General features: G+C 41.1%; 1 protein-coding gene across 9 annotated transcripts in view; it reads left to right on the plus strand.

Annotated features, from left to right (window-relative positions):
* AAK1 (AP2 associated kinase 1) overlaps positions 1-12881 on the plus strand; it is a 174691-nt gene that overhangs the window by 85386 nt on the left and 76424 nt on the right. For all 9 annotated transcript variants that reach the window (XM_055400384.2, XM_055400387.2, XM_055400388.2 and 6 more), the window contains exons 4-5: positions 10349-10457; positions 11907-12049. In XM_055400384.2, coding sequence (XP_055256359.1) covers positions 10349-10457; positions 11907-12049 — 252 coding nt within the window. The remainder of the gene's footprint in view (positions 1-10348; positions 10458-11906; positions 12050-12881) is intronic.

The raw sequence follows: 12881 nt of genomic DNA on the forward strand, positions 1-12881 counted from the left end.
AAAGGGGAGGGTTCCCTGAAGGAGATGGGGACTGGATTTGAAAATACTTGTCTGATATGTTTTGGTTTTTGAACGTTAATGTGTTACTCATTTTTAATTAAATTTTAAGCTGTTTTATAGTCACTTAGATGAGTAAGCAAGGATCCAAAGAGCCTTCAGGCTGAGTAAGGACAAGCCATGTGCTATCACCGTCATGTTCTCCTTTGGGAAGTTTTTTGAATAGGGAACTCATGGGAGTGCCATAGATCCAATGACTGTGGACTGTGTCATTTGAATAAAGGCTTTCACCAGAGATCTGTGAGCAAGATGGAGAGTCTAGGCTGGATGCTGAGTGTAATTGCTGCTGTTTATAATGGTTTCTGATCAGTGATTTGCTATTAGTTCAGAGGGAACTTTCTAAGAAAAAAGCACTGCAGCTTACCATTAACTTTGTTATTTTACATTTTTAAATAACTTCTACTCTAAAGAAGTAGAAGATACATCTATCAATTGTGTGCCTAGTATAAAGTTGGACAATATAATAACTGCATTGAATGATAGAACTAGGATCAAAATTATCCTTAAAATTGAAGCAATGGACTGATTATAATGAGATGAAATAGCAAGGCAAAGTCATATTCCTGGGTTTTTATTTTGTTCTAATCAACCTTACAAGCACAGTTCTGGGAGGGTAGAGATTAAAAGCACCACAAATAGAAAAAGACTTAAAAGTTTTAGTGGTCGGTTAACTTGATATGATTGTATAGCATGATGTGGATGCCCCCCAAAAGAATGTAATTTTTAGTTACATTAATAGAATTAATAGGGAGTGACAGTGCTGGTCTCCTCTTCATGAGTCAGACCAGGCCTGCATTATTTCATGCATTCCCTGGGGCCAGTCTTACAGAAAGGATATAGACAAAATGAAGCATTTAGATGTGGGAGCAGCCAAAATAGTGGTGAGACTAAAAACCATGTCAAAGAAAGTGGGTGTGTTTAACCTAGAGAAGAAAAAACTTCTAAGTTTTTTCTGAATAATAATATTTCAATAATAATAAGTCTAAATAATAATATTTCAGTTGTTCGGAAAGTGAAAAAATAGACTCGATTTGTTCTTTTTGTTCTGAAGAAGACAGTCTAGAATCAGGAGGTGGAAGTTTTTAGCTGGATGTAAAGAAGATCAACAGTGACGGCTGTCTGCCGATGGGCTGACAGCCTGAGGAAGTGACCTTAATCTAGGAAAACTTCTGGTCAAAAGGCTATAGCAGGGATTCATGCATGGCCTGCCTGACTGCTTTAGATCAGTGCTATTCAAAGGATCTTATTTTCTTTTTCTTTACCCCCTTGTATATTTTATTTTTATTTTTTCCCATCTTGTCATACTACTTTTCTTTGTAAATTGAGATGATTCATCCTTTTAAATATAAAAGTAGTTTAAGTATAACTCAGGAACTTTTTAACTTACAATATCATTCACCATCACCATTTATCAAATTCCAGAATTTTTTCCCCATCACCCTGAAAGGAAACCCCACACCCGCTAGCAGTCACTCTCCATTCCCCCCACCCCCTGTCCTTGGCAGCCATTAATCTGCTTTCTGTTACTTATTCTGCATATTTCTTATAAAAGGGCTCATACAATGAGATCTTGCGCCTGACATCTCTCACTTAGCTTCATGTTTTCAACGTTTATCCATGTTGTAGCGTTTCAGTACTTTATTCCTTGCTGTGACTGTGTGATGTTCCATTTTATGGGTATGCATGCATGTATGATGATCAGTCGCTAAGTTGTGTCTGACTCTTTGCAATTCCATGGGCGGTAACCCATCAGGCTCCTCTATCCATGGGATTTTTCAGGCAAGGATACTAGAGTGGGTTGCCATTTCCTCCTCCAGGTGATCTCCCCAGCCAAAGGGTCGAACCCATGTCTCCTGCATCTCCTGTATTGGCAGGCAGCTTCTTAACCACTGAGCCACCTGGGAATCCTTTGTATGGGTATACCACATTTTGTTTATTCTGATGGACAGTTGGGTTTTTTCCACTGTTTGACTATTATGAGTAATGCTGTTACGGACATCTGTGTACAAGCTTTTGTGAACATAATGTTTCATTTCTCTTGGATATATACTTAGGGGTAAAATTACAAGGCAAAATGGTAACTCTACTTTTTGAGAAAATGCCAAACTATTTTCCATAGAAGCAGCACTATTTATGTTCCTACTGGCAATGTATGCAGGTTCCAACCTCCATATCCTTGCTGACACTTTTTATTGTTTCTGTTTTTTATTACTGCCATTCTAGTTGTTATGAAGTGATAATCTTATAATTTTGCTTTGCATTTTCCTAGTAATTAATGGTGTTTAGCATCTTTCAATGTTCTTATCATATGTTCTTTGGAGAAATATCTATTCTGATTCTTTGCCAATTTTAACATTGGGTTGTGTTTTTATTGTTGAGTTTTATAAGAGTCATCTGTATAAAATGGATACTAGACCCTTATCAGATGAATGATTTGCAAGTCTTTCTTCCATTCTTTGCACTGTCTTTTTACTTTCTTGATAGTATCCTTTGAAGCACAGAAGTTTTTAATTTTGATGAAATGAAGTTTATCTGTTTTTTCTTTGATTGCTTATGCTTTAGGTGTCAAATCTAAGAATCACTGACTAACCCAGCATCTTGAAGATTTGCACATGTATTTTCTTTGAGGAATTTTTTAGATTTGTGGTCTACTTTTGTCACATTCAGAAAACTAAGATCATGGCATCTGGTCCCATCACTTCATGGGAGATAGATGGGGAAACAGTGGAAACAGTATCAGACTTTATTGTTTTGGGCTCCAAAATCACTGCGGATGCTGATTGCAGCCGTGAAATTAAAAGACGCTTACTCCTTGGAAAGAAAGTTATGACCAACCTAGATAGCATATTAAAAAGCAGAGACATTACTTTGCCAATCAAGGTCTGTCTAGTCAAGGCTATGGTTTTTCCAGTGGTCATGTATGGATGTGGGAGTTGGACTGTGAAGAAAGCTGATCGCTGAAGAACTGATGCTTTTGAACTGTGGTGTTGGAGAAGGCTCTTGAGAGTCCCTTGGACTGCAAGGAGATCCAACCAGTCCATTCTAAAGGAGATCAGTCCTGGGTGTTCATTGGAAGGACTGATGCTAAAGCTGAAGCTCCAATACATTGGCTACCTCATGCGACGAGTTGAGTCACTGGAAAAGACTCTGATGCTGGGAGGGATTGGGGGCAGGAGGAGAAAGGGACGACAGAGAATGAGATGGCTGGATGGCATCACCGACTCGATTGAGGTGGGTTTGAGTGAACTCCGGGAGTTGGTGATGGACAGGGAGGCCTGGCGTGCTGTGATTCATGGGGTCGCAAAGAGTCGGACACAACTGTGCAACTGAACTGAACTGAACTGACTTTGTTACTAAATTCAGGTTTGGCTGCTCAGTGCTCAAAGGCCGATAATTGAGAAGCAAGTGTCAATGGAAAGGAAAGGTGTTTTAAGGACTTCCCTGTTGGTCCAGTGGCTAAGACTCTGTATGCCCAGTGCAAGGGTCCCAGGTTTGATCCCTGGTTGGGGAACTGGATCCCACATGCCTCAACTAAAAGAGCCTGCATGCTGCAACTAAGACCTGGCACAGCCAAATAAATATTTTCAAAAAGAAAGAAAAGCAAGGTGCTTTAATCAGAAAAGCTGACAATCTGAGGAGAAGGTGGACAATCTGGGGAGAATATGTCCTGAGACCAACTCTGAAGGTTCTGGTCAGCCATGATAATTCATAAAGCAGGAGATAGAAGGTGGGGGAAGAAGGGAGAATCTCAGTGGATCATCAAGGCAGGAGGTTGGGTTCTGCATCTCTCTCCATTGCGTACAGGCTGTTGACTCTTCAGATGTTATCTTGCCATGTGATCTTCCTGCAAGACTGCTAAGGGGGCTGTTGGGGATAGAGAGTTAGTCATTCTTTAAATTCTTTTTTTTTTTTTTTAATCTGGGAAAAGAATCAGGTTAATTAGATTCTTTCAAAGTTGGAGGGAAACAGAAATGGACAAACAGAAAAGGAGCATAAAATCACTAGTTCAGGGTCAATGCATGTTATAGGATGCTCGGGGCTGGCATGCGGGGATGACACAGAGGGAGGATAGGGGGAGGAGGGAGGTGGGAGGGGGGTTCGAGAGGGGGAACTTATTTCAACCCGGGGCGAATTCATGTCAATATATGGCAAAACCAACCAATATAATATTGTAAAATAATTTGCCTCCAGTAAAAAATAATTACCAAAAAAAAAAGAAAAGGAGCATAACAACTGCTTTCAGTTCCCTACGGTCCAACGTCATTCCATTTCTGTGGAATTAGGGGCAAAGTTCCATCTTCTATAACTTCTTTGTAGAAGAAGTTGACATAGGGAACCATATTTTCAGAGTGGAAGATGTCAGCATTTCTTTGCTGATAGTTTTAGTTGCCTACTTATATAGACATGCAGAGCAAGCTACAATTACTTTAATGCCCAGAATGATTCAGATTGTTACAAGCAATAATGTTAATCCCATTCTCTTGAGGCCTGTTCTTGGAATTGTGCTAAGCATAGATTCAGTACTGCTCAAGATGGAGCAGCTTATGTCATGGACACAGTCTGGTTTATCATGCAGTTAGTTTTTTTTTTTTCCTCTGGTTGCAGTTATATATAAAACAACTCAGGAGTGTGTATCAAACACTGAGTCTGTGACTCTATTGTCCTAATCATTAACTGCTTGGTTTTATACTTGGGGGGGTAAGGGTGCCCTGCAGGGTTCTCCTTAGTTCCATTTTGAGGAGTTGTGAGGTTTATGGTGTGAGGTAGGTATCCAACTTCATTCTTTTGTATATAGATATTCAGTTGTCCCAGCACCAGTTTTTGAAAACACTGTTCTCTTCCTCACTGAATTGTCTTGGCGCCATTGTCAAAAATCAGTTGGCGATCAGTATGCTTCATTAAGATCTTGTGCTAGAACATAAATCAGTGAACTGCTTCCCTCATGGGTAGAGTCTCACTAGGAAAAGAAAGTTATCTTAGTGAGTGGATTGATTTATGTCCTGGAGCAAGCTTCTTATCTCCTTATGAACTTGTTTCTACTCAGAAAATGTTTTGGACTACATTTTGAGGAGTGCTGCCCTAGATCTTTGGAATTTTAAGTGCCACTGACCAGGAACACCCTAGGCTCTGTCCCAAAGCTACCAGGTTAGGATCTGTTTTCTAACAGAAGCCCCCACCCCCCACCCCCATCGCCCACCCCCGGGTAATTCACTTGCTCATTAAAGTCTGAGCAGCATGGCTCTGGAATGAGACTCCAAGTGACTTTAAAGATCTGTTCTGTAAATACAGGATTAGTTAATGAGTAAGACTTGGAAAAGGGAGAGTAAATGTAAGTGTAGGCAGGATTATATCTGGGACTCATGTGGTAGAAATCCACAAGGGCCTCAGATAAGATCGTCTTCAGTAGAAACTCCAGTGCTAGTCCAGATCTCAAAGCGTTTCTTTTCACTATTGCACCGGATTTGATAGTTTTTATTTGCTTGTGAATTATAGTTATAAAGGAAATTTAGAGTTACAGGGAATAGGTACAGAGAAAATTTAGAGTTATAGAGAAAAGAAGTGGGAGAGGAATAGAAAGTAGAAGACTTTTACAAAGCAACTTTGGGCAAGAAGCTAACTTTGGTTCAAACTGTGGAATTACAGTGCAATGCTAGAAGTTGGCATCAATAGTGCTGTGTCATAAAATCAGAAATCATTGACTATTTGGGTAAATGCACCTCTTTGGAAGCTTATTGTATGCAAATGAAAGCACTGTCAGCATCAGGAATTTGCAGGAATTTGTCATGCTGATGTTCCAAGGAAGAGTGGTCTGAGCAAAAGATACATAAGGAAGTTAGTTACATACTATACTCACTTGACTATTTTGAGGTGAGTGACATTATTAATATGCTACTTAGAATGCTGTCTTCTTTGTTTTCTTGAACATAAACATGAAGGTTTTTATAGATATACTTAGGAATTGAGGCCTCTGTTCTCTTGTAAGGCTTTAAGATTCTTAGTGGGAATTTCCTGCTGCAGAAAATTTGAAGCTTGGGATAGAATGTTGTTCTGCGCTACGAGCACCATTAATTCAGTTCAGTCACTCAGTCGTGTCCCACTCTTTGTGTCCTCATGGACTGCAGCACGTCAGGCTTCCCTATTCATCCCCAGCTCCCGGAGCTTTCTCAAACTCATGTCCATCGAGTCAGTGATGCCATCCAGCCATCTTTCCCTCTGTTGTCCCCTTTTCCTCCTGCCTTCAATCTTTCCCAACATCAGGGTCTTTTCAGATGAGTCAGTTCTTCGCATCCGGTGGCCAAAGTATTGGAGTTTCAGCTTCAACATCAGCCGTTCCAATGAAGGACCATTAATTAGGACCACAGATAAAGTTTCTGATCATCTGTAGGATCTGGGTCGGGTCAGTTCAGTTCAGTCGCTTAGTCGTGTCCGACTCTCTGCGACCCCATGAATCACAGCACGCCAGGCCTCCCTGTCCATCACCAACTCCAGGAGTTCACTCAGAAGGCCTTATTTTCCAGTGGTAGATTTAGTGTGTATTTATGAAAAAAGGTTTTCATCACTTCAAGCATTTATCTATGAAAGTTACTAAGTTAACTACAAACACTTTAAATATCTATTCAGTAAAGTAGGTCTTCTAATAATGTTTATCAGTGTGGTTTAATGTTAATTTTAAAATAAAATTTAGGGACTTCCCTCGTGGTCCAGTGGTTACGAATCTGCCTTCAATGCAGGGGACACAGGTTTGATTGTTAGTCGGGGAACTAATATCGCACATACCATGGAGCAACTGAGCCCACGCACTGCAACTGCTGAGCCTGCTTGCCACAACTAGAGTGTCTTTGTGCAGCCGTGAAAGATGGGACACATAACACAACAAAGATTGGAGTGCAACAACTAAGACCTGATGCAGCTAAATAAATAAATAAAAGTCGTTTAGAATGAAGTACAGTGTCGTTAGACTTATCACTGCTTCCATGATTTAATGTAATATATAAACACCACTCCCCTGGAAATCAGATTTTGACTTAGCAAGTAGACTTTTATCTCAGTACTCCAAATAATAGTTGTAACTGAGAACATCAGAGCATCTTCCTATACCTTGCCTTTTCCTGAGTAAACAGGTAGTAACTGAGGTGCCTCCCCTGGGGGTTCCAGCCCAGACCTCTCCTGTAAGTGTGGGGCTGGTCTTTTAACTCAAGCCAGGGAACACTTGGATATCCTCTCACCTGTTGCTGTTGAGAAGTGCTGTCACTTTGACCCTGAATGTGAGCCTATCTCAACTTGCAGTAAGATTTTCTCTTGACCTTTCTCTACATTTCCCAGCCATTCAAACAGATCTTCTCTATCACTTACAAACAAGTGACATTTTACTCTAAAATCTGAGACGTTTCTGGACTCCAAGCCATTAAAAGTAAAATGCCATTGTCTCCCTCCAAAGCCATGGTCTTTTCTACTTAAACGTATCTCTGGATCTTTGCAGAAGACATGGTGAACAGGAGTTTGGCCTTGGACCAATCATCCAGCGTCGTGGCATACTGTTCTGAGTTGCCATCTACAGATATTAATTATCCAGTGTGGGTTCTCTAATAGCTCTTGACCTCCTTTTGGCTCTATCAGTTGCTTTTTATTTTCCTTCCAGATTCTTAATTATTACTCTTGGGGTGAGAGAAACTCAGAGGCGATTTTGCTGATTTTTATTTTCCCAAACAGTTAAATACAGAAACATTAGTCTTTTATTCCTTTCTGTGGACATTTGGAGGACATGTTCTTCTGCTCCATTTTAGTTTCAAAGAAATTCTCTCTACATATTCCTACTTCTAGCACTGTGTAAATGGAAACGAGTTCTAGAAGAGTTGATAAGACTGAAAAGCAGCGAGAAGTACAGTCCTCTAAAACATGAGCCCTAAAATCACTTTCTGTTTAGAGAAACTTCAGTTCCAGTGGCTGCTTTTGTGTCTCATCATCTCCCTTGTCAATTATCCAGAGCAGTTGCTCAAAGCCTTTTATTTCTCTCATCAGGCTTCTTTCTCATTCCCTAGCACTTGGAAGATAATCTTGCATCTACCGCAAAACAGAACAATGGATCTGAACTCCCTCAAATTCCCTTTTTTCCCCCAGCCTTAAACCAATATGCATATCCATCCTTATTTCCTTCCTGTTTGCCAGGAAAGAAATGTCTTTGAAAGACCAACTCCCTTTAACAGTATTCCTAATCCTGACCCTTTCTACTCAGAGGACCTTGTTCCATCAGTTATCCCCATCCGCTTCTGTATCTTAAAATTTGTTTCTCCTGGCTCCTTCCACTCTCCAGTGCTCAGTCCTCTCCCCGCCTTTTCTTTCCCTCAGTGCTGCTCCTTTTCAGCTCAGAATGTTCGGAAAGAGTCATCCGTAGTCACTGGTTCTACGTACGCAACTCCTGTTCTTCGCAAGTCCAGTTCCATTGTTCCTTCATTTTATTCCTTCTCCGAAACTGTTCTCCAGTGATTTCCCCATTGCCAGTAGAAGCAGTCCCATTTCTACCTTTGCTTTACCTTTCTGAGGCAGTAGGCATTCTTACTCCTTCACTCAGAGGTAAGTGCTAAGGAATTTTCATTTGTATGCTCAGAGTTCAGGTGTGTTAGTTTGATACTGTGAGGCCCTCTCTTGTTTTGGTATGTACTTTCCGATTAAAAGAGACTTTATCACTTTGAACAGCTGAGGTCTCCAGTCAGTGTGGTGGTGGTTACTATTCTCACGGTTCTGATTGCCAAATCTGTGGTAACTCTTACAGAACCACATGTTTCTCGCCTCCTCCCTCCCATTTATTTTTATTAAACAAAAGTAAAACAATTTATTAAAACTAGTTTAAAAATAGGGCCTTACTTTGTATTTGTGTATAAATCCTATTACCCAGCTTGCTCAGTTTTTGCTCACTGACCTTGGATTTTGAACATCATTTTCAGAAAGGTTTGCCTCTATGGATGTTGAAGTAACCATACCAAGGGATGAGGCAACTTCCAGTGTCTGAATGGGTCCTGAAACATGAGAAGTGCTCAATATGTACTCGTTGAAACATTAATTCCACAAGCAGCCCTGAGATATGCTGTTCTAACCAGAGAGCTAGAAACATAACCCATCTTCTATCCCGGTTGGTTGGCTTGAAAGGCTTAATTGTGAGCAAAATGCTTGTAATTGTAGTCCTTTCAAAACTATAAAAAGCAGTTATTCTTTTCGTATATTTCCTGAAGAGAGAAAAACAGTATGAATAGTTTAAAAGTCAAGTTGAATTCACTTGTTGTTCTTACAACCAGGAAAAAAAATGATCAGTTTCATTTTTCTGAATTAAAAATTCACATATTTTAGTAGTTTGTACTGTGGTTCTCCTCTAAGCCCCTTTGCAGTGTTTCTGAAGAGTCTTCGCTTCCGGCTTATAGGGAAGACTGATGCCCTGAGCAAGTGGGCAGCCTGTGACCGTTTGGTTTTAGAATCTAGTTCAAGAGAGTGTTGAGCTCCAAAATCACTGCAGTTGGTGACTGCAGCCATGAAATTAAAAGATGCTTACTCCTTGGAAGTTACGACCAACCTAGACAGCATATTAAAAGCAGAGGCATTACTTTGCCAACAAAGGTCCGTCTAGTCAATGTTGTGGTTTTTCCAGTAGTCACGTATGGATGTGAGAGTTGGACAATAAAGAAAGCTGAGCACCGAAGAATTGATGCTTTTGAACTGTGGTGTTGGAGAAGACTCTTGAGAGTCCCTTGGACTGCAAGGAGATCCAACCAGTCCATCCTAGAGGAAATCAGTCCTGAATATTCATTGGAAGGACTGATGTTGAAGCTGAAACTCCAATACTTTGGCCACCGGATGCGAAGAACTGACTCATTGGAAAAGACCCTGATGCTGGGAAAGATTGAGGGCAGGAGGAGAAGGGGATGACAAAAGATGAGACGGCTGGATGGCATTATCCACTCAATGGACATGAGTTTGCATAAACTCTGGGAGTTGGTGATAGACAGGGAGGCCTGGCATGCTGCGGTCCATGGGGTCACAAAGAGTCAGACACAACTGAGCAACTGAACTGAACTCAGGAGAGTGCTATGGTTTAGTTGGGTTGTAGAATTGCTATTGAAGATATGGCCGTGACTCTCAGAGACCAGTGGAAATGTGCTCTTGACCCTGTTTCTTAGTCTGACCTCTGCTCACTGTCAGTGTTGGTCTGTGTATTTAAGTTGTCTGTGCTAATGGAAAAACCTGGCTCGCTCTGTCTCTACTGGTGTATGTAACGAATCATTTATTTCTCAACTCTTTACAGAGGGACCTGTCGGGGCATAAGAACATCGTGGGTTACATTGACTCCAGTATCAACAGTGTGAGTAGCGGTGATGTGTGGGAAGTTCTCATCCTGATGGATTTCTGCAGAGGTAAGTACATGAGCCAGATTGTATGCTCTCATTTCTCTAGGACTTTGATTGTCAAGGAGGTGGGGTCATTGCAGTTAACGGGAACTGTACTCTAATGTATGTTGTTCTGGTTTTAAAGATTGGAAAACAAAGAGGCTGAGAGAGACAGAGCCTCCTGTGACTTCTTGGTTATTCTTACAATGGCAAAGATCAGTGGCACAAATACTGGTGGATAATACAGAACTCTAATTTTGTTAGGTTTTGGAAGGTTTGGTGCTTGTACGTGAATGTGGATGTATGAGGATGAGAATGAGTGTGTTTTTTGTGATGCTTTAAAACAAATGATGAAGGCACATAATAAAGACCATCTGGACTAAAGAAACAGTTCAGCTTCCCTCACTCATGTGTTCCCTTCTCCACCCACACCACCATCCTTGCATTGGGAGGGAAAGAGTCCTTTTTGTCTAATGGAAATGACCCTCTTCTTGCTCCAGTTGTGATTGCCAGTAAGGCTCCATTCACATCATGCTGCTGTTAACAGTAGTTAAGTAGTTGAAAGCTTAGCATTTGGAGCAGTATTTATCTTGGGAAACCCAGGCTGGAGCATGAATGTATTCAGAGTTGACTGTATTTCCTACAGCTGTTGTTTGGAGGTTCAGCTTTTTGGGTCTCAGCAGCTGCCACTTACATTCTTGGGTCACTCTTTCACTGTTTAGTGCCCAGTTTTGTAATCACCCTTGGTTCCACTAACATTTTCCTTGCCTTTCAAGACACTGTCCATAAATTAAATATGTTGCTAATCCTAAAAACATGATGTTAACCAATAATTCCAGCCTTTACTATAACAGCTGTTAGCCTGACTTTATAAAATAGTACCACGCTGTTTCCTCCTGCCCATTCCTTTTTGGACAGTTAAATGTTCACAGATGAGGCAGTAGGAGAATCCAGGGAGCTGGGTAATTTTCTAAGCGAGGTCATCAGTCTTTCAGTCCTAGGTATTAAGTGTTGATGTAGCATTTCTGCAGACCAGGCAGCAGGCAGTAAAGCCAGAGAGACCAAGCTGTTCCTAAAATATAGGCTATCAAACTGTCTTCTTCCTCCTCCTGGGGTCTATTGTGCAATCTGATTCTTACTAAAAGATACAGCAAGTTGAACCTGTGGCCCCATCTGATGCACAACAGGGTCAGTATAACCAGGCAACCAGAGCCAGGACTGTGTTGTCAGTTCTGCTGCTAATCTTGAAGACAGAATGAGGGCAACTTACATGAGCTGCTTTATAAAATGAAGAAACTGTTTTGAAGCAGTAGAAAACAGGTCGCAGGCTGGGAATCAAGATACTGGGGTTTAATCCTGGCTCCGCCAGTAATTAGCCGAATCCAGGTTGCTCCTCTGTGGACAGCCATTCATTCTCTTGAATAAGTGAAGGGGCTGAATGTTTATTACCTTTCATCTGCTCTGCACCCCTTTCAGGAGGCCAAGTGGTCAACCTGATGAACCAGCGCCTGCAAACAGGTTTTACAGAAAATGAAGTACTCCAGATATTTTGTGACACCTGTGAAGCTGTCGCCCGCCTGCATCAGTGCAAAACTCCTATTATCCACCGTGACCTGAAGGTAACAGATCACCCTGAAGCTTTCTTACGGAGTATTTTCTACTTGCTCCAGGAGTGGGGTAAATGTTATGGGGGTATGGGAAAAGTCTCAGGCTTGGTACCAAATTGTGAGTTTATATTCTGCTTGGAGAGAGAAAGCACAGAGAAAAAAATAAATAGCAGAACAGTACAGTATAATACAGCTTCCCAAGTGGTACTAGTGGTAAAGAACCCGCCTGCCAATGCAGGAGACATAAGAGATGCAAGTTGGATCCTGGGGTGGGGAAGATCCCCTGGAGGAGGACATGGCAACCCACTCCAGTACTCTTGCCTAGAGAATCCCATGGTCAGAGGAGCCTGAGGGGCCAAGATCCATAGGGTGACAGAGTCAGACCCAACTGAAGCAGCTTAGCATGCATGCTCATACAGTATAATACAGTATCAATTTTATTGTTAAGTAGCTTTCAGAAGTTCTTTATAATCATCAAATGCCTGAACACATCTTTGTTGTTTTTCCTAATAAACTCCAAAATTCACTTTTTCAGGGTCATGAAGAGTAATACGCTAATTTAAAGTTTGTAAACAGCAGTGCCTAGTCTTTAAAGTCTATTTTATATTTTGTAAAATCCATTAACTGATAACTAAAAATTTTTGTCATGCTAATTACTATTCCCTTGCACTGGACCTTTCAAACTGTAATCACTTGACTATGTTTGCTGAATGGAATTGGCACCTGGTTAGGATTCCCTAGCATCTTTGGAGCACTGCCTGTGTGCCGTGTACTCTGCAAGACACTGTATGTGAACTGTCTCTTGGGTTAGAGACTTTCTTCTTTACATTTTATAGTCAGTGAA

Source organism: Moschus berezovskii, chromosome 11, assembly GCF_049115385.1.
Source record: "Moschus berezovskii isolate FMDL1 chromosome 11, NW_MosBer_1.0, whole genome shotgun sequence".
Taxonomy (NCBI): domain Eukaryota; kingdom Metazoa; phylum Chordata; class Mammalia; order Artiodactyla; family Moschidae; genus Moschus; species Moschus berezovskii.